This window comes from Phragmites australis, chromosome 20 (assembly GCF_958298935.1).
Source record: "Phragmites australis chromosome 20, lpPhrAust1.1, whole genome shotgun sequence".
Classification (NCBI taxonomy): domain Eukaryota; kingdom Viridiplantae; phylum Streptophyta; class Magnoliopsida; order Poales; family Poaceae; genus Phragmites; species Phragmites australis.
This window is the reverse complement of record NC_084940.1, coordinates 1,212,810-1,233,449: the sequence shown is the minus strand read 5'-3', so window position 1 is coordinate 1,233,449 and position 20,640 is coordinate 1,212,810. Positions and strand designations below refer to the sequence as shown.

At 49.5% G+C, this 20,640-nt stretch overlaps 3 protein-coding genes and 1 long non-coding RNA gene across 4 annotated transcripts; 1 reads left to right on the top strand and 3 right to left on the bottom strand.

The window, feature by feature from the left end:
* Nucleotides 1-88: 88 nt before the first annotated feature.
* LOC133902261 (cation/H(+) antiporter 2-like) lies at nt 89-3,004 on the bottom strand. The gene is made up of 3 exons (XM_062343876.1): nt 2,692-3,004; nt 1,519-2,571; nt 89-1,467 (listed from the first exon to the last, which is right to left on the bottom strand). Exons 1-3 carry the CDS (start codon nt 2,857-2,859, stop codon nt 160-162), a joined length of 2,529 nt encoding a protein of 842 aa, XP_062199860.1. The 5' UTR covers nt 2,860-3,004; the 3' UTR covers nt 89-159.
* Nucleotides 3,005-3,759: 755 nt separating this feature from the next.
* LOC133902520 (uncharacterized) lies at nt 3,760-8,368 on the top strand. The gene is made up of 3 exons (XR_009906871.1): nt 3,760-4,156; nt 5,732-5,828; nt 7,883-8,368. It is a non-coding gene; the product is annotated as an uncharacterized LOC133902520 (long non-coding RNA).
* On the bottom strand, nt 6,227-6,937 carry LOC133902519 (auxin-responsive protein SAUR36-like). The gene has a single exon (XM_062344135.1). It carries the CDS (start codon nt 6,844-6,846, stop codon nt 6,409-6,411), a length of 438 nt encoding a protein of 145 aa, XP_062200119.1. The 5' UTR covers nt 6,847-6,937; the 3' UTR covers nt 6,227-6,408.
* A 10,116-nt stretch (nt 8,369-18,484) lies between the features above and the next one.
* Nucleotides 18,485-20,084, bottom strand: LOC133901973 (auxin-responsive protein SAUR36-like). The gene has a single exon (XM_062343536.1). The coding sequence runs from the start codon at nt 19,322-19,324 to the stop codon at nt 18,890-18,892; it is 435 nt and encodes a 144-aa protein (XP_062199520.1). The 5' UTR covers nt 19,325-20,084; the 3' UTR covers nt 18,485-18,889.
* Nucleotides 20,085-20,640: the final 556 nt, after the last annotated feature.

Here is a 20,640-nt window from a genome sequence, read left to right as displayed (position 1 = left end):
GATTTTTTTGAAACCAAGTCAACGACCGTGATTTTTTCAGGATAATTACATTGTTCTTGTGTACAAAATTTGGTCTGGTCTTCTACGAATCATCTACGTATACACAGCTAAATTCCTCTGCTTTTTCTTTGGAAGATCAATCGTGCATTTTGAACCGTGTCACATCGTCGCCGGCGCCGGCAGGTCCAGGTGGAACGGGGGCGCGGTCTTCTGCTGCACGACAAGCACGGAGCCCATCTCCAGCGACTCCTCCGAGGCCAGGATCTCCCCGACCGGGCCCACTTCCGCGCACTCCGCCCACCCTTCCAGCCCCATCACCAGCTCTGCAGGCTGCCGCCCGCCGCGCCCCGCCACCACCAGCGCGTACGCGCCAGCCATCCCGCGAAGCGCCTCCACCACGTCCAAGGGCCCCGTCACCGCCTTCTCCGCGTACGCCGCGCGCTCCTTCGCCACGTACGCGCGGTGGAACTCAGACATACAATCCTCGTCCGGGTCGGCCACCTCCAAACTGACGACGCCAGCGGCGGCGTCGTGGACTACCACGGACACCTCGCCGTCGATGTCGGTGCTCGTCGTTGCAACGCGGTCGTGCGTGCCGCGTAGCACGAAGCGGATGACTGTCAAGCTGACGGACTCGTTCTTGGCGAGGCGGCAGGCGAGGGCCACCGCCTCGCGGTCGTCCGGGCCGCCGAGGAAGACGGCGGCGACGTGGGTTGTCACCTTCTCGTCGCCCTGGTTCCCCGCGGCCTCCTTGCTCGTCGATATCTTGGTCGGCAGCTGGAAGCTGGTGCCGCCGCTCCGGAACGGGCGGTCGGCGAGGATGCCGGTGGTGCACGGCGCGCGCGCGAGCACCTCGAGGTTGAGCTGGCTGCGGTCCTCGCGCCGGCAGACCATCGAGCCGTCGTAGTGCTGCTCTTTGCGGTAGGGGACTAGCAGGATGCTCGCGCGGACGTCCTCCGTCCAGCGGCGGACGGCCTTAGCGTTCACGGTGGGCCCACGGTCACCGGCGTCGATCTGGCGGATGGCGAGGCCGGTGGCGCAGGTGAACACGTCGACGGCCCAGTTCACCTGCGTGGTGGCGTCGTTGCGGCGGTCCATGTGCTTGTGTTCGCTGTCCTGGACCCGCTTGTGGTAGTGCCTGGGGCCGGAGTGCTTGCGCGCGACGTCGTAGAAGTGGAGGACGTGGATGGTGGGCTGCGCGCGGGGCTTGCTCGCCAGCAGCTCCAGGAGGCTGAGCATGCCCGGCGTGCCGCGCGCGCCGTGCACGCACGCGAGCATGCGCAGCTCCTGGTCCGGGGCCATGTGTTCCAGCGCCTGTTGGCTCCACGCGTACGCCTCGCTCTCCTTGCGGAACACTACGGATAACACCGGACCGGCAATGATCGTGCTGATCATGCTGCCGACGACCATCGCCATCAGCGCCTGCTCCGCCCAGATCTGCGTACGTGCACGGACAAAGCAATCTTGCTCGGTGAGACGGTGACTACATCAAAGTGATTGCTACCATGGTTACATAACTCGAAGCGTGAGCGCCAGAAGAAGAGAAGGAAAATGCATTACCCCTTCGGAACTGGCGAAGCTCATATCGATCATGTTGACGTGGCCTTTGACGTTGAGCAGGACACCGAAGCGCAGGGCGTCGGCGAGTGGCATCTTGAGGAACCTGGCGGCGCCCATGGTGCCTAGGCACTTGCCGATTAAGCCGAGCAGCGTTAGGAGGATGGCGGGCACCACGATCGCACCCGACATGGCGCTGAAGTTTAGCCGCATCCCCATGGCGCCGAAGTAGAAGGGCAGAGCCAGGGCGTGGAGCGGGTACGCGAGCGCGTCCATGACGCTCCTCGCCACAGGCCCTTCCCTCGGGAACGCCAGCCCCAGCAGGAGGCTCGCCGGCATCCCGTCGAACCCCGCGCGCTGCGGGAAGTTGCCGATGAACGACACGGCGACGAGCAGCAGCAGCAGCTCCCAGTTTCCGATGCGGTGCCGCCCCGCGTTGCGACGGTTCATGAACGCCACCACCGGCCGGAGCAGAGACAGTGCGATGCCCACCTTGAGGAGCGCGAGGACGCCCATCCCCAGACGCTCCGACGCGCTGTAGCCCGGGGTCCTGCTGGAGGCCAGCTTCATGCAGGAGAATACCCCCTCGCCGACGATGCAGATGATGTTGGTCCCGATCGCCGTGACGACGACGAGCCGCCCGCTGGCCGTGGCAGCGAGCCCCATCTCGCTGGCCATCCTTGAGATGTCGACGGAGGCGGTGTTGGCCAGCGTCAGCATGAGCACGGCGGCCAGCAGCTCCGGCGACCTGACCGGGGTGTGCATCATGCTGCCGTACATGCCGCCGGAGACGAAGGCCGCGAGGAGCAGGCAGGTGGCCACGCTCGCGTACGTGAAGATGGTGCACCGGCGCATGTCGTTCCACAGCGCGGCGAGGTCCGCCTCCAGGCCGACGTAGAACATGTAGAAGATGCGAACCTCCGACACGTACCGGCCGTACGTGTCCTCCGCGTTCTCCACGTCGACGTGAACGATCACCTCATGCAGTCCCAGACTCCCCACGATGATCCCCGCCTGGAAATGGAACGGCAACATCCATCAATTCGAGAAACCAATGTCCAATGCTATATGCTACTATGCTAGGAGAAGAAGATGGCGTGCCGTGATTGCCGTGCATGCGTTATGCGTACGTACGAGGATCTGGGAGATGGCGCTGGGCTGGTTGTGGCGGCGGAGGGAGAGGTGGATGAACTTGCCGAGCGCGATGACGACGGCCGCCTGGATGACGATGAGGAACAGCGTGTCCAGCGCCACGTTCTGGACCGAGATGTTGAAGCCGCAATCGACGATGGATCTCGCCATGCTGCCGAACGGTCAGCTCGCCGGTCGATCGGAGGCGTGCCGAATGCCGACGTCGGCAGCGAGCCTTGCGGGACGAAGCGGAGGTTGTATTAGGCGGCCGTGCGCCGGCTGGCAAATGTGCGGAGGGCACGGCAGCCTGGTTCCATGGGAATATGTGCGAGGTTGGGGCGCGCGCCCTTCTTGGTGGTTCGTTGGCGTTGGGTGATTAGTTTGTGTGTGGATGGGTGGACGGCCATGGCAATGGCATGCGGACAATGCAGGTGTTCGGGAACAGGCTGTGCGTTCTGCGTTGGAATGGACCTGCGCAGAGATGCCCAAATGGCCACTTGTTGGTCTGGCACGAATCCGGCTACGGCACGGTTTGAATGGTCCGACTACTATAACGGATCGTGTCGTGTCAGCCCACGTGTCTCCCTATTGGCCTACGACACGGTCCGTCGGTCACCGTACCGTGCTGGGCTGGTCCGGGTACGATTTACAATTCGGTGGCATAGCTAGTCCGATGGGCACGGCGTCACGGGCAGCCCAACGGTACATAGATGGCCCGTCGACACAGCCTGTCCAATAAAATAAAAAAATAGCTACAAAATTAAAAAATTATAAAAATGGATAAATAGATAAAAAAAACTACAAAATTAAAAAATATATAAAAAATAGAAAATAGTCGAGCCCATACGTGCTGGGTTGGATTGTGCCTAGCTGTGCTGTGCCCGTGCCAACCCGACTCAACCGGGTTGTGCCGTGCCAGCAGGTTGTGTCGCGTGCTTGGCCCAGACAAGGCCCATGGCCTCGTACAGAGCTGGCCTGACCCGTTAGACATGACCCAATTTGTACATCTTTAGACCTGTGTGGTCGGTTTTTCACACACGCCTATTAGAAGGACGGCAGTAGTTTATTTTTATAATTTTTTCAAAAGTTTTTGTAATTTTTTATTTTTAAATATAAAAATAAAAAGCTCATTTTCCCCCTATCTCCTCACGGGCCAGCCCATGCCGTCCGTGCGTACGAGCACAGCCCGTCACGTAAGACCCACACTGCCATTTCCCTTTCCCGACGACACCAGCCCACGCACCCCGCGGCACCCGCCGTTGCCGGCGTACCTCTGCCGCCGGTGGAACACCCGATGCCGCGCCCGCGCGGGACGGCCGCGAGCCGCACCCACCAACACGAACGCCGTCCAATCCACGACGAACCAAACCGCAACGCCCTCGGCAGTGGCATGGGCAGGTCGGCGGCGCGCGTACGCCGGGGCGTGGAGGCCGCCAGCCCCGACCACCGCCACAGCCATCTCGAGGGGGTAAGCACCCACCATTCACCGCGGCCTCGCGGTTTGTTCTCCGGACCGAGTAACCCGCCCCCTCCCCTCCTCGTTTTAGCGGTCCACTGAGCGCTCGGAAACTAGCGGTGCGCTTCGCACGGGCAGGTTGGGTAGAATAAGGCGGCGATCGTTATGGCGGAGGCGGACCTCTTCAGGATCGATCGCCTTCCTCGCCTTCCCGGGAACTTGAGCCTCAACGTGTCCGTCATCCTTCCCCGTGCGCCGCTCCTGCTCCCCGACTCACTGTAGGTTGGCAGTGCGAAAACACTGCAGCTTACAGGCACGAGCAGCTAGTTCAGTTGCTCCGGCTCCTCGACTCGAGTTGCTTGAATCTCTTTGTCCTAGTCATGTTGTCCCCATCGACAAGCGGCAAGTCTATGCGCTTTATCTTCACATTTGTCAGCATTTGGGGCTGCGGGTTGAATTTGTTGCCTACTGCATAACCTTGGGTCCAGCCGATTTGTCCTGTGTCACAGTCTTATCTTCTAATAATTGTCAGCTCCCTGCTGCTTGGTTATGATTTCTTCACTCATCAGTTTCATACCGAGCATGAACTTTTGATGAGGTGCTTTGCCAGGAACCACTCCATTCCATGAGGTTGATGAGTCATATCTCTCCATTTGAGCAAGCGTGGTTTAAGTTATTGACCCAATATTTCGTTATCCTAATAATGTTTCTCACGTGGTGGAGACCTTAGGTGTGTAACTTACCAATATGAGTTGATAAGATGTCAATTAAATTGGCTGCTTCTCGGCAATTGTCTCCTTTTCTATTTCCTCCTGTAATCCTTTAAATATGAAAAATTGGAATTTGATGGAGATGTTCTATGAAAAAGAGAATCCGGTCATATCATTTGAGCTCCTTATGTTTCATTGACTGGCTTGGCTGGCTACTAACGCCAAATTCAACATTTACTTCTTTCATTCTTTGTACTGTGCTTATTTTGATTATCATTGTCCTCATGTTCTTTATGCTGGTGCATATCATGCATGTTTAAGATGGTTGTAGTGAGTTAATAGCTTTGGTTGTACATGTTTGTTTTTGTTTGCATTGTTAGGCAGTTCAGCAGTTGCTTGTTTATGTAGCATACCTTGTTTAACCACAGAACGATTGTACACTCTTTAATTTGGATGTGGACATAATGTTGACTTATTGTTGAGTGGAGAAATGTGACAATTTTCTTTTGTTTCTTTACCTGCCATCTTGTTGACATATTTCAGCAAATGCCTCATGTATCTACTCAACATGTAAGAATTCCCAGTATAGCCTTTTTTTGGCACATGAATCTCGTTGTATCTAAATTGATAATTGCCAGTATGACATACATGTTCTGCTTCACGTGCAGATTCAGGCCTACTGCATCATATATCTTATGCTAATTCGCACACCTACTGTCAAATATCGTTATAGTAATGATATGTTGTTTCTGTACATTTTCTTTGTGATTTTTTTTTTCTATACAGTTGAGCTCTCACCTTTTTCTCTATACTTTTGGTGGACCCTTCCAGTAAATTTTTCCATGGAATCTGATTTTGAATTCTTGATCTCCATCAGATAAAGGTGAGAAAATTATGCCTGTGGTCATAATCATAGATGCTTCCTGGATGATAAAATACATCCACTGAAACCATCAGCAGTTTACTGCTGCAAGGTAAGATGCGCTCTCAGTTCGTATGCCAACCATTTTGGATAGTATGGTCCTAGATGAACAGTTTTTGCAAAAAAATTTGCCAGTTTGTTTTTGTACAAGGCCTTCCTTTCATGTTCTTATTGCCACATACGAGTTGCTTGAGTATAGTGGGTGCAATATTTCCTATTTTAATTAGTCAAAGAGGAAACTAACTTATTCAGGGTAGCAATGACAATTTTTTTAAATACATATTACTCTCGGTACTTGCACATTCACTGCAGAAAATTAAGAGGGAAAACATTAATATTCTTCCCCCCCCCCCCCCCTCAGAACCTCGCAAAAGATTTGTTATAGTTTGCTTTCAATAAAAGCGGTGCCAAGGTTCGGCCTTTGGTCTAAAATATTTGCTAGAGCTGGGATCTTGAATCGTGGAGTGAATTCAACAGCCTCATTGTATCTTACCAATACTACAGTACAGAACCAACTTCAAAATTCTAATTCTATACTTGTTTGCTGGGGTATGTACAGCTATTTTACATATTGCATAATATGAACATAACCAAAAAGAAGTGCGCGTCATGCAGGAAGCACGTCTCACTAGCTAAAATATAGATAGTGACTGGCTAAGACCCTTGGAAACCATGGTCATGCTACTCTTGTAGCTGCATGGCATTACAACAGAGCTAAGAACTGCCCTTTCCACCTCTTCCGAGGGCTTTCTCCTAAGCAAGCACATCACGTACTCCATCACCACTGCCTCACAAGGCACTGTGATCCTGTCTTCACTTGTGAACCCAAACTCATCCTCGGACATCCTTAGGAGCTCCCCAAAAACTGTTGTACTGAGATACACCAAAGGGACCTCAAATCGCTTACCATCAGCTGTGTAGACGACGCAGTGGCCCTTGTCCACTATGGCTGATGCACAGTGTAGGTTGCCATATTTGATTGCTCCCATCGTCGTCAGCCTCCTTCTCCCAAGGGCTGCCATATGTTGCCACTTCTTTACCAGTTGAACTAGCCTCTTAGAATGTATCATGGTGTATTTCTTCCTATGAATGAACTTTTTTTGCACCCTGTTGGTGCTTCAGTTCTTGGATGGGTGTGAAGATGGTATGCGCTAGTTTCATGTACTTATAGAATAGCAAGGGAACACTAGATCCATAAGCTATGTCTGATGGGTGTAGGCATCAGTATGACTAGTTGGGAAGAGACAAAGCAATGAACTTTATCTTCCTAGACGTTGCTATCTTGCTCTGTATGATTGAGTTTGATCCTCATTTTGCTTCGTACCCTACTGGTACACTTTGTGTCCACTCTATTCATCTTTTCCTCGGTCCAGTTTATTTATCAGTTGCGTCAACCTCATCCTTCCATTATGGTATGCATTTTTTCTGCTGCTTGGTTATACACTTGTAACTGGTTTGATTGGCACTAAGGCATGTTTGGTTCGCGCCTAAGTTTGCCACGCCTAATGTTAGTCAAGTGTGGCTTGCTTAAAAAAGTGTGGCAAAGTTAGTCAAAAAATTGAGTGTACGACGTGTGGGTCAGGAGGCTAACAAAGTATGGCTTGCCACAGTTGTGGCAGTCAACCAAAGAGCTGCCTAAAAGTCTATGACATGACTAACCTTAGGCGTGACAAATTAAGACTGCAGATGAATTTTAGATTTTTATCAGGAACTATTTGAAATTTGTTATGGACAAGTGAATTCGTTGAATACTCTTGTTTCTTAAGGGTTGGTTAAACTAAGATATGCTGATAAAACATTCAAGCTAAAAGGTCCAAAATTGATGCTTCTTCATTTTTCTATGTTTCTACCACTTCAACTGACATAAGAACACTCTTCGTTATTTTTATTTAGGCAAATTCAACTTATTGATGTAGAGATTCAGGAAGTCAGAAACTTTTCTGTTTGTTTAGTCAAGTCTTCTTGACTTTTCATTGGCCTACCAGATTTGGGGGTCTTACATTAATCAGATATCCTTTATAAGACACTCATTTGATAACAGCTTTCTTAATTACTTCCTTATCTTCTGTTCATTGTTCTTATGTCCAATATTTCTGTTGTCTACAGTCCATAGAGTCTTCCTGCCTTTTTCCTTGGTGGACCAGCAGCTATGCAAGTGTCAACATGTGGCCAATTTTATGTTCATTCGGCGGTTTCTTCTGCAGACATTGTTTTATGGATTCAGTCAAATTCTAGTGGCGATTGCACTTTCTTGCAGTACTGGAGTTCCTGTACTATATTGTATAAGATTTATCTGTGGCTGTTGCTGGCGTATCGTGGAAATATTCTTGATGGAACATTCACCCAGAAGAGACAATAACATTCTTTTGTTTTCGTAGTGAACTGCTTACTGTGTTTGAGAATACTGCATAGGTAATGGCTATGGAAGAACAAAAGAGCTAGAGTGGTTGCTAACTCATCAAATGTTCTCTTCGCTAATAAATACAGATTTTCCAGGATTTTTATGTTAGTTTTTGTATTGGCATAGAAGCACACCTTTAAACAGTAGTACTGCCTCTAAACTTGTAGGATGTAAACTTTTGTATTTTGAAGCCTGAATTTTTTTCTCATGTCCTATGGTGTGATGATGCTGTTCACAGTTGACGGTATGGCAATCAGATATTCAGATATATGTGCTAATATTTCATTTCAGATCTCCTATACATACTATTTTACATCATATAAAAGCAAACAGCACAAAACCCTGGATATCTTCAGGAGCTACAGACTGCAAATTGCTGATGCAGCACCACAGGTGGCATTGTATAGCTTGAATGCTGGCAAGGAATCACTATAGAGCTCAGGAACGCCCTCGCAACTTCCTCAATGCATTTCCTCTGAACAAGCACATCACGTACTCCATCTCTGCTGCATCACAAGGCAGTGTAATCCTGCCATCACCTATGAATCCAAACTCTTCCTTGGATATCTTCAGCAGCTCGCTGAAGACTGTCATACCGAGGCACGACAACGGGACCTCGAATCGCCTCCCATCTGTGGTGTACATGGCACAGTGGCCCTTGTCTGCAAGTGGCAAAGTCGTGCAGCACACATCTTCGTCTCTGGTGGCTGTCTTGACCCTTTGCCATTTTCTCGCCAATATTTTTTCTTAAACATGTAAGAGAGTTACGTGTCATTATATTAAAAAAGAGTCGTCTGATTACATTGTTATACCAACAATCGGGTTAGTTTTTTGTTACATGCACGCCACGAACAAAACGAACAACTCCGAACAGAACGCTCACGCTAATAGCAAACACAACCCCTTCGCTCCCGTCGTCCCCCGCAGGTGGGCCTCCTTGAAAATCTCTCATAGAAGCATCGTCACCCCAGGTCGAACGACGTCAAAGACACAGCAGTTGCGAAGCTTTCAAATGGACCAAGCCACCAGGATAACCAATGAATTGAATCCCTTACGAACATCCTTGGAAGCTCGGCGTTGCGCGTTCCACCACCAATCCTGGAAGACACACTCAAGCCTATGTGGCGCCAAAGTCTGCAAGCCGATGCACTGGAGCGCCTTGAACCACACCTCTATGGCGAAAACACACACCGTGAGCAGGTGTTGCATTGTTTCATCTACCTGGTTGCAGAGCAAACAACATGGAGCATGTTGTAGGCCACAACGAGCAAGACGATCCACTGTCCAACATCTATTGAGCGTGGCTAACCATATAAAGAACTTGGCACGCCTCGGCACCTAGGTCTTCTAGATCCTCTTGCAAGGCTAAAAAACAATGGCACCCAAGAAGAACCGGCAATAAGTCGATCGAGTCGAGAACGTGCCTGAAGTCGAAGACAACCACAAATGCTGGTCGGGGCGCTTCTCCAACAGGACCCTCCCCTCCAAAGTGTCCCACACCTGCAAATAGTTAGCCATCGTCGGTATAGAAAGACCACCTTGGATGTCACGAATTCAGAGCCGGTCCTATTAAGCCTCATAGACTGTGCACTTTCCGATGGTCTGCTTCACCACAAACGACATCAAATGTGGCGTCATCTCCAGTAGGGAGCGACCGTGGAGCCAACGATTCGACCAAAACAGAGTGGACCTCCCATCGCCCACCAAGGCAATCACAGATACCACGAAGAGTGCACTAGCATTAGGATGGACCGAGAGGCCAAGTGCCGCCCATGGTTGATCTGGTTGCACTTTTTGCTACCAGAGCCATATCATCCCGAGTGACCAACCAAGCACAACCAAATTATGGATGCCGAGACCACCAAGTTCACGCGACTGACAAACCCGCTGCCAAGCTACTACATAGTGACTGCCTTGCACGTTCTGCCGCCCCTTCCAAAGGAATGCCTGCCTTCTTTTGTCGATGGCCTTAATCAACCATTTCGGCACATCCAAAGCAAGGAGTGTGTAGACAGGGATTGCCGTGAGTACCACGCTAAATATGATGGCTCTACCCGCGATATTCATCAACCCTGCCTTCCAGCTGGGTAACATATCATCAATCTTATCAAGAATCAGTTGAAGGTCTGCCTTGGACAGGTTGCAGATTGACAAAGGAACTCCCAAATACTTGCATGGGAAGGTTGACACCACGCACGGCAACTCCGAGCGTATAAGGTCCAGTTACTTTCTAGGCATTGAATAGGGATAACTGAGCTTTTGAGCATGTTGGTACACTAGCCCGACGTCATACCAAAGCAATGCAAGATGCCCTTGGTGATTTCCAAGTCTCAGGTCGATGGATGGATGAATAGCACAACATCATCTGCAAACATTGAGAGTTGATGCCCAATCTCCCTATTGACCAGCGGTAGAAGAAGACCCTCCTGTGCAGCCTTAACAAACAAGGCATTCAACACGTCCATGACCAGGATAAAAGGCATCAAAGACAATGGGTATCCCTGACGGAGCCCTCTGTGATGCTCGATCACCTCACCCGGGCAGTCCTTGAGGAGAATGCGAGTTGATGAGGAAGCCAACAGGTTGCACAGAATGCTCCTCCACTGAGGTCCAAAACCCAAATGTTCGAGCACCTGGAGCAAAAAAGGCTAAGACACGGCAAAAGCCTTTGTGATATCAAGCTCGAGCAAGGTTCGAGGTTTCCCTTGGCTGTGCAGGAACTTGATCATCTGCTGGACGAGAAGGAAGTTTTCATGGATGCAATGACCTCTGATGAAAACACTTTGGTTCACAAAAACAATCGAGGGCAATCTAGGCGCAAGACAATGCGCCATGAGCTTGATGACCAGTTTGGCAAAACTATAGACCAAGCTTATGGGCCGGAAACCTCTAACCTGCTCCACATCTGGCGACTTGGGAATCAAAACCAAGAGAGCGGAGTTCAGAAGGTGAAGCCTACTTCCATCCCCCTATGCAACACGTGAAGCGCCGCCATTACATCCTCTTTGATTACCGACCAACAATCTTTGTAGAAACGGCCTGTAAAGCCATCTGGACCTGGCACCTTATCCAGCGGCATCTTTTTTATTGTTTCCCACACCTCCAATTCACTGAACGGTAGCTCCAACTCTCCCAGATCAAAGGTTGAGGGATGGAAGGATGGAAGGTTTAGACTGAACTGATGATGAAGCGGTGTACAAAGCAGACTGTGATAGAACTCCCACACCGCCCTTTCCTTATCATCCTAGGAGGTAAGAACCCACTCATCAACCTTAAGCGTAGCCACAAAGTTCTTCCACTTGTGAAACCTAGCATGCAAATGGAAGAAAGACGTGTTTGCATCCCCTTCCTGCAGCCACATTGGGCGCTACCGAGAGTGTACAATGGTGCGCTGGAGAGACGCCAGAACCAGACAATGCTTCTTCAAGCTACGGCACGACCAAGCCTCGGAACATATCAACTCCCAGTTGTCTTGCACAATATCAAACCGATGGAGCAACTCCCGAGCTAGATTAAGCTAAGTGTTCACATTGCTAATCGCACGTTGGCTCCAGGCAAGTAAGGCTTGACTAAGATTGGAGAATTTAGATGCTAAACGCTGCATTGAACAACTATCCACCAATGACACTGACCACGCCTGTGGCACAACCTCTTGGAACTAGGAGAGCCTAGGCCAGAAACACTCGAAGCGCAAGTGCGGCTTGCCCTTGAAATTATCCTTAAGGCCCAATATTTTGGGGCAATGATCCGAGATCCCCGCAGTCGAGCTTTGAAGGAGACACTATGGGACCGAGACGGTGAGGACGTCACAGACCCGGGCGTCACTAGCGTCTGATGCCTATGATAAACTAGGGCACATGTCTTTGGGTGGGTAGACCCGCGGTGGCCAGGGCAACAGTATCCTCTCGTCCAGGACGAACATGTCAGTGGTGACCACCAAGTTTGCAACCTCGAAAGCCAGATGAACTGGAGGAGGAGGAGGAGGATTCACAAATTTGCACACCGTGATCCCACAAGCTGGTTTAGACAAACCCGCTCCAGGAGATAACACAGGGATGGACTCGGAGAACCACATAACCTGGCCAGTGGTCAACGCCTCCTCCCCCTGTGACCCACCACCTAGGAACGCATCGTCCAACAAAGGAACAAGATGGGCACCCGCAACCTCAACAAAATTTAAAACTTGGCCCAGAGATTGGACCACCCTACAAAACCCAACAAGCTCTTCTTTTTCAGAGGTGGCATAATAGCTTTTTGCCGAAATCCCTACAGTGACATAATCCCTCTCACCAAAGGCCATGTGATCTGGCCATCCCACGTGCAAAGTCGGTGCCTGGATCACAACCACATGGCCAGAACTTAAGCATGACTCTTCCACTGACATCGGGTCCCAGACTGACCACAAAGCGACGTAAGGGCCCCCAAGCATGGGATCCTCCTCCAGTGGGTCCACTTGGCGCAGACAAGGAGCACGGGAAACACACCCTACGACCATGGGATCAAAGGACTCCAAAGGTTGCACCTGGTGGACCACGGGGTCAGGGCCGTGCAAATCAGGCGCTTGGACCAACGCTGCCTATGACCCACCTAGAGCATCATTATCAAACTCTTTTGCAGATGTTAGAACGCGCCCCAAAAGGGAGGCATACGACCCAACGTTGGTACACCCGAACCGAAGTGGGACTAACTGGGACCAGGTGAGCCTTGACGCCGGTGGAAGGACGCCCCTCCCCAACCCCGCTGACGGCGAGGCCACACCCTGTAGGGTTCCGTTGAAGAGAGGCAGGTTGGCTGAATCAGGAACACTACTGCCATCACCCCTGGTATCATTGGCGTCTCATCCTCCGATGGGTCCTGGAATTTTGTATGTTTTGGCAAAGGCTTGGACCGGCAGCGCGGGTTGAAACCAGGGTAATCATCGGTGTCACTGTCCCAGGTATCCGGCGGGGTGCCTCCATCGGAGGAGTCTGAAGGCAACCACCAGTCATGAACTTCACTGAGGTGGATGATGATCCTATATCAGAGACAAAGTTGCTTGGAATGAATGATCTCCTCTGGTAGCAGGAAAAGACCATGCTCCACGAACTCCTCCACAGGCTCTGACACGATTAGGTCCACCTTCGCGGGGATGAGATTAGGATCAATGCACCACGCGACCACGCAGAAGCGACTCAAATCTTCCATGGCTACGGTGTCCGGCGTCGTCCGCAAGTTGGAGAACGAGGAGTTCAGGATGTATTCTACAGTGGAGAGATGCCAAACGTGCGTCGGGATTCCCTTGAGCTCCACCAGGACGTAGTACTACAACGACTCTGTGTGCGCCAACGACTGATGAACCCACGGCCGGAACCTTAGCTAGAACGGCGACTCGACCGGCGTGGTGGAGTGAAGCACAAGATCACGCGACAATGAGTCGCGAAATACAATGAGGAGGTCATCTAGGCAACCCTAGTGGACGGAGAAGTCGCCGTTATTGACACCGTATGAGGTCATCAAGAGCAACCGAACCTGCTCTAAGCTCACCGAGGGTCTAGATCCCACCACTAGCGCGATCAACGCGTGAGCGTACCTAGCCTCCTCCAGAATCATGCCCTATGACCGGGGGAGGAGACAAAATTGCTGGCGGGGCTGGTTCTCGAGGCTACCATGGATTGATGCGGAAGGGGAAGGTGTAGGTCCAAAGAACGGCGGCGTCGAGGGTGGAGTCATGACCGCATAGATGGAAGGCAGGGAAAAGGCATGGCCCATGGATTGGGAGAGGGTGTCAGCGAACTCGTCGGGGAAGCGTGTGGTGGCAACCTGGTAGGTGGGAGATGCCACCAGTGGAGGTGGAACATGGTGGTGCTCCTGGTGGGACAACCCTGACCAAGGGCGGTGTGCAACCTGGTGGGCATGTGATTGCGACCAAGGCACCAGCAGAGAGTGAGGACATTTGCACTGGCGTGCCTGGTGACCCTCCTAGTGGCACCTCAAATAGCGCAATGGGTTGCGACAAGTGGCCGCAACGTGGTCTGTGGAGAGACAGTTAAAGCACCTCCTGACCAGGTCAGCTGACACCAGCCTAGAAGGAGGCAACGACTATGGGTGTGGAACACGAGACCAACACCTCTTCTTCTTGGCAACCAGTTGCCAGCCGTCTGCATCTCTGACCGAGTGGCGCGGGGCATGACCACCGGGCTGCGGGTGCGACCATGTCACACCCCAAAATTTCAATTTTAGGATGCGAACATTTTTAAACAATAAAATAACATTTTATTATTTATTCAAAAGTCTTTCCTAAATTTTGGCATTTTAAAAAATTTATTTAAGGTGATAAAATATTTTAATTGGGTTCCAAAACTTTTCAAAATGCTTCCCTTAATTTTTTCTGGATTTATTTGAGTGCATTTTCTGTTTAATTGGATTTTTATTGGCTTTTATCATTTTTTCTAAAAATAGTTCAATTCATAAAAATCCTAGACCTAGCTGGACCTAAAGCTACCTAAAGACCCAACCCAAACCCCTATCTAAATCTAACCTGGGCCTAGCCCATCTCGCCACCATGGTTGGGCCGCAGTCGGCCCAAGGCCTAACCGGATGCCACTCCCTCTCCTCTCTCTACCATGCCGGGCCCGCCCGTCATCCCCCTCCTCCCACCTCTCCCCAACCATCCCACCCAACATCCCCCTCCTTCCACCTCTCCCCAACCGCCACCGAGCACTATCTTCGCACCGCGCCCACATCACCCGCTCCCTCTCCCCTCAATTTAGGTCGTCCTCGCACATAGCCCTGCGGTTTCGCACCCCATCCCACCGCTCTCTCCTCCCTTCAAACTCGGAGCACCGCCATGATGGTCATCTCCTCCGACCGCCACCGAGCTTCATCGTGTCGCCTTGTTGTTGCACCTCCAGCCAAGCCGAGGCCACCTTTGGCTTCACCGTGGTCGTGCGGTATCAAGGCACATCCCCCTGACAACCCCGGCAACCATGGTGCCATCCCGCTCATCTACGGCGTCTACGCCGCTGCACACAAGCCACGTTGCCGTGCTCGATCTCCGCCCTTGGTGAGCCCCGCGTTGTGACCTCATGCCTGGAGCACCGCGCCACTGCTAGGAACATGCCTGTGACATTGCCTTTGGCCCCTGTCCACCCCAGCAACACCGTGACGAGCCTCTTCACCGGCAGCCACATCTCAACGTAGCCCACCTCTCTGCGCCATCTCCGCCCAAGTCGAGCCTGGCTACGACTTCCTCGAGGTCGAAATGTGCCGTAGCGCCCCTTCCTTGTCACGCCCACCCACGAAGTTGCCACCTTCGCCATCGACCAAGCCGCCACCTTCGCCATCGACCAAGTCGCCTCCTCACCGATTCCCCTCTACCGTGCACGCGCCTCGCCGTGATACCAGCTGAGCCAAGCAGCTCCACAGTCTCACCACAACACGGTAACCTCACCTGCACCACTCCTCGCTGCTCCCCGAGTCTTCGTCGCCGACGAGAGCACGGCCGAGCTCCCTGCTTTGCTCTCTCTGATCCCTTCTCTCTTGGTGAGAATCACAAAGAACCCCCTCCATTTCTCTCTTTTATCTCTGCTTTTATTGCATGTTTAGCATGTTTACAAGTTAGCCCATGTTGTCTATAGTTAAATTCTATCCCAGCCCTTATAATTCAAGTATAGTTCATCATTTCAAATCTTGTTCAGTTAATTTCATATAAATTCCAAGCCACTTTGTAAATTCATCTAAATTCGTCTAGTTTCCAACTAATCAACCTTGTTCATGTGTGATAATTAATTGGTCACGAAGTACTATATAATTATAGATATTATTTTAATAGCTGGATGCATATTAGATAGCTTCGATGTGTAGAGCTCACACATTGTTGCACATAGGATATGAATTTAATATTAAAATAATATTTATAAAATTATATAAGATCTCACATGTCAATATTTTCAGACATCTATGTACATCCATCTACGATAAAACCCTAGTTTCCGTTGTCTTGGATTCCTTCATATTAAATCCAATCAATCCAATTGTTTCTTCAGCGAAAACCCTAATACTTTATTTTTTTCCCTTTTGATTTGCAAATTGGGTTTTTTATTTTGTATTTATTTAATTTTGCTTTTATTTGCATGATTACGCGAGTAGAGTACGACGTGTCTAGAAGAATCGATGATCTGCAAAGTGAAGACTTCGGGATATTCTATGACCTTGTTTACGAAGATCATTGAGCAATATCCAGGTAAGTGTTCTTGATCACATGAAGCCTATTGCAGGAAAGTGTGTCTTTTACTTTTATTGCATGCTTGTCAATATAAATCCCTTATTTAGGGTTTAGTAGTACTTTCCAGATTATCATTATCGCTTGTGTTGTAGTTTGGGTGTCAAGGGTAGAAATACTTATTCATGATGTCGAGTCAGGTAATTTAAATGTTAATCTGTTAAATAGTCTATGCAACATGAACTGGTTAAGTAATTTTTTATAGCAATATGGAATATAGGGAATCTGAGCAGGAGGTGGTATGATGATGGTGCGGGTATGCACAGGTGCGAGTATGCACTGTGGGTTGATGGTAGTACCTGCTTGGTATCCTAAGGACCGATTCATGGGCATGTAATCTGGTATAATAGCGCAACTACGAGGCTTATATGAGTACGGTATGACCAATTAATTGGATGTTCTTATTCTATACGCACTAGTTGACTGTTAAGTGGCACAAGAGGGGGCCTATGTAGTGGATGAAATCCCCGTTAGCGGTGAAACCTTAGTGGATGCATATGGATTTGGAGGAAACCTTATTGGTGCATATGGATTTGGAGGTGCTTTGTAAAGGCATTGAATGAGACTTCGGCTCTACACCCCGGAAGTATGAAGCAATACGAGAATCACGACTCATGGGTAAAGTGTGCAACCTCTGCAGAGTGTAAAACTGATATATCACCCATGCTCACGGTTAAGAGCGGAGTTATACTTCTTCATGATTAGAAGAGATCTGGTAGTTAGTTCTGGTAGTTGGGTGGTGGTAACCCGATGAGTTGGTAGCCGGATATGGAATATTCGGTGAGTTTGGTAGTCGAATGAAATTCGATGATCTATTTCTCTTAATGTTGGTGTCATCACACATAATAAATAAGATTGTTATATCTTTTAAGTCTTAGATTAGAATGACATAGATACAGTAAACCTGAGTCGAAACTTTCTTATCTTAAATCTTCATATATTTTTTTACACTTGCGAAGTACGATATGTACTCACATTTATTATTTTTAATTATGAGGAGATCAAGAAAACTGAAGACTACAATAAATACAGAGCGTCTTAGTTCATATTGCCCTTAATCAATTGTCAGTAGTGTGTTAAAACTTTCTTGGAGCTGTTTAAAACTCTAATATTTGTTTTAATAAAGCTGTTTTTATATGGATGTGACAGACACCGGACTTTGGAGCCAGCTCAAGCGACGGGGGGCTCGTCCAGACCGGGAGACGCAGCAGCTCCGCCCGGTGGGCGGCACCCAGGAGGCCAGCGGGAGGAGACGAAAGACCGTGCTGACTACGACCCAGCGGCAGGACGGCCTCCTGCGAAGCAGACGTACCTTTGGCGACGGCGAGGAGGGACGGCGGCCTTGACGACGAAGGCACATCCGAGTTTGCAGTTGAGATGAACCAGTGCAAGCATCCTGGGTCCTGCTTTTATGGAGGTGCAATGGTACGGAGATAAGCCGGTTAGGCTTGCTCAAAAGAAAATTATTTCTGAATGATTTCAGGACCCTACTTTTTTGGTCTGCAACACTGCTTTGATTGAGATTAGCTGAAGATCCAGTGTCAATGCCTCAATGGGGGCACAGCAGTATGGTTCAAGTGTCAGGAGACTTATTTCTTGAGCAGATACAGGGTTCACTTCACTGCTTTTGGGTGTGTACTCTGTACTTACAGCTGCAGTTGGTTAGCAGTGCTTTGATTGCTGTCCAACTTGCTCGACAGTCCCATATCTCAGTTTCCACCGATGGTCTGCATGAGCATGGCATGTGACAACCCATTTCGTGATATTTGCGTGCATTTTAGAGTGTGCATAGGTACAATTGGTTGATATCTTCCTGTGGTCAGTTTTTTTTCCCTTGAAGTTCAGACCACGACTGTGAATCCATCCAAGCTGTTGTCCGTCTTTCATCGCAATAATATAAGTTGACATGCAATGATGTATTTGTTGCCTGGTAGTTTGCTTGGATTTACCAGCAAAATGAATTTGCAAAGCAGTAGGTTTTGGCCTTTGGCTCTCAGAGACATGATTTCCTGAACATTTGCAAATTTGCAGGCTTGAATTCTACAGTTTCATCTTTCGTTAAACACCATGCACTGTTCTTGCTCCAAATCTCAGCACCCTTGTCCATTTGTGATTTCACTAGGGATCCAGGGTCAAGGGCCGGAGTCAATGGCATGGTTTGGTTCGGCTGGAGTGGGGAATGGCAGTTCTGCGTGGTATGGCGTTGTGACACAGGCAGTAACCTTTTAGATCTGAAGTCGTAAGATTGCGCCGAAGAAACTTGTTGCCTTATAATGTAAGTCCTAAAATGTGAGTAATCATTTATCTCTGCAATGAAGCATACTTACAAAGAACAAGAATAATGGCTCTAACTTGCGACTTTGCCATCTTCCTTGATTGCTTGCAGGATCATGGGGCTCTACATAACAGCTTGCTTTTTCCCACTACTTACAGCGAACTACTTTACATAGATTTAGGAGCTGCAAGCAGCAACCTGCTGGCTAACTCCTAGAGATGGTGGCACACATCTTGCGTAGTGGCATGTCATTGCCATGGTGCTCAGAAATGCCTTCTCTACCTCGGCAGAGGCGCTTCTCCTGAGCAGGCACATGGCGTATTCCATGACTGCAGCATCACAAGGAAGTGTGATCCGCCCATCGCTCGTGAAGCCAAACTCCTCTTGGGACATCTGCAGGAACTCAGTGAAGACTGTAGTGCCAAGGTACGCCAATGGAACCTCGAACCGCCTCCCGTCAGCTGTGTACACCACAAAGTGGCCCTTGTCTGCTACAGAGGTGCAGCAATCGTCGGCTTCCTTTGCCACCCTCCAAGTGAGCCGCTTCCTCCCAAGTGCTGCCATTTTCTGCCACTTCTTGGCCAGATGAGCAATCCTCTTGGCGCTGATCATGGTTGGTTGGCTCTTTCTTTTCTCTCTCTCTTTCTTTCTCTGGTTATCTGGTTGGAAACTGGGGAGCTCTGAGTTGAGTCTGCAATGCTTTGTTTGTGAAGCTGCGAGTGATGGTGTTCGGATGCTGCTGGACCATGAATATATAGCTGAAGGGAAGAGCTGGGCGTCCAGTCAAGCGAGATGATTGGCAAGGGACAAGGCCATGGCCACGATACGTGCGTACATTTCGGATCAGGTTCTGATGGGGTCAAGTGTTTGGCGCGTGCCGGAGGCAGTCGTAGTGCGCTTTCGGTGCTTGGATTGGACAACACCTGTGCAGCCATGCTGAGATGTTTTGCCGCGAGGACCCCATGTTAATTGGGGTGAACGTGAAGTGTGAGGGCCAGACCAGTTCAGCTAGCTGTAGTGCAATCAGATATTGGAAGGCCAGACGCTTGTCATGGTGGGATTCCTTTTGGTTCGGCGTCCACTGTCGAAATGGTGAGAGATTGCTACTTAGGTTCATCAGGTAGCTATCATTTTCGGAAGATTTGGCTCTGAGGACCCTATTGTGGTAATGCTACTCTGCACTTTGCAGTGCAAGGCCACTGACTGAGATTGCAATCAGTTGTAGTAGCACATGTTTCAGTAGTCTCTCTTAAGCTTGTGTTTTCTTCCTTTTTTTTCTTTTCTTGTGAGCAAAGGTGCTTGTGTGCTCCATTTCAGCATGTGCCATTTCTACAAAAGGGTCATACTGGCAAGTTTCTAATGAAGGGTGATGTCCATGTGATTATATTTCAGTATGAGCTCTCTTTCTTTAGCCCTGTTTCAGGTGGTCTGATCCTTTACACTGAACAAACTGACGAATGCATCATATATGGCCATATTTTCAGTATCATATTCGTACATGGAGTTTCATTGGAAAATACTTGTTCAGTTCCAATAATACATACTGCTAACAATAGATACGATAGTTTGAGTCTATTTCAGAGTTGGAGATGAGGATTCAGTTGTTTTCTTTCGGACTTAAAACCAGGGCACCGCCCACAGCAAAATGCAGACAAGGAAATACGGAGCAAAGATGCACATAATTCTGAGTGTAGTACTCTGAATGGAGCAAGTTGACTTTGAAACCAATATGAGTTTATGATCAGGACTGCAGGATATATGGGCAGGCACACAAACCGTTGGCTCAATGGTTTGTGTCTAACAGCAAATGCCAAAATAAATAAAGAAATAACGCGTCCTTCAACAAATTTTGCCTTATGATTATCCGCCAGTTGCCAAGTTGCAGTCCTGCCGGTCCATGTAGGAGACTTTGAGGAAAAAGCAACGAA

Excerpts from the sequence above, each read along its gene's own strand:
- LOC133901973 (XM_062343536.1), bottom strand. The coding sequence starts at position 19,324 with ATGATCAGCGCCAAGAGGATTGCTCATCTGGCCAAGAAGTGGCAGAAA.
- LOC133902261 (XM_062343876.1), bottom strand. The coding sequence starts at position 2,859 with ATGGCGAGATCCATCGTCGATTGCGGCTTCAACATCTCGGTCCAGAAC. Across the intron at positions 2,572-2,691 it reads GCGCCATCTCCCAGATCCTC|GCGGGGATCATCGTGGGGAG; the intron begins GTACGTACGCAT and ends TTCCATTTCCAG. Across the intron at positions 1,468-1,518 it reads TTCTGGCGCTCACGCTTCGA|CAAGATTGCTTTGTCCGTGC; the intron begins GTTATGTAACCA and ends CGTCTCACCGAG.
- LOC133902519 (XM_062344135.1), bottom strand. The coding sequence starts at position 6,846 with ATGATACATTCTAAGAGGCTAGTTCAACTGGTAAAGAAGTGGCAACAT.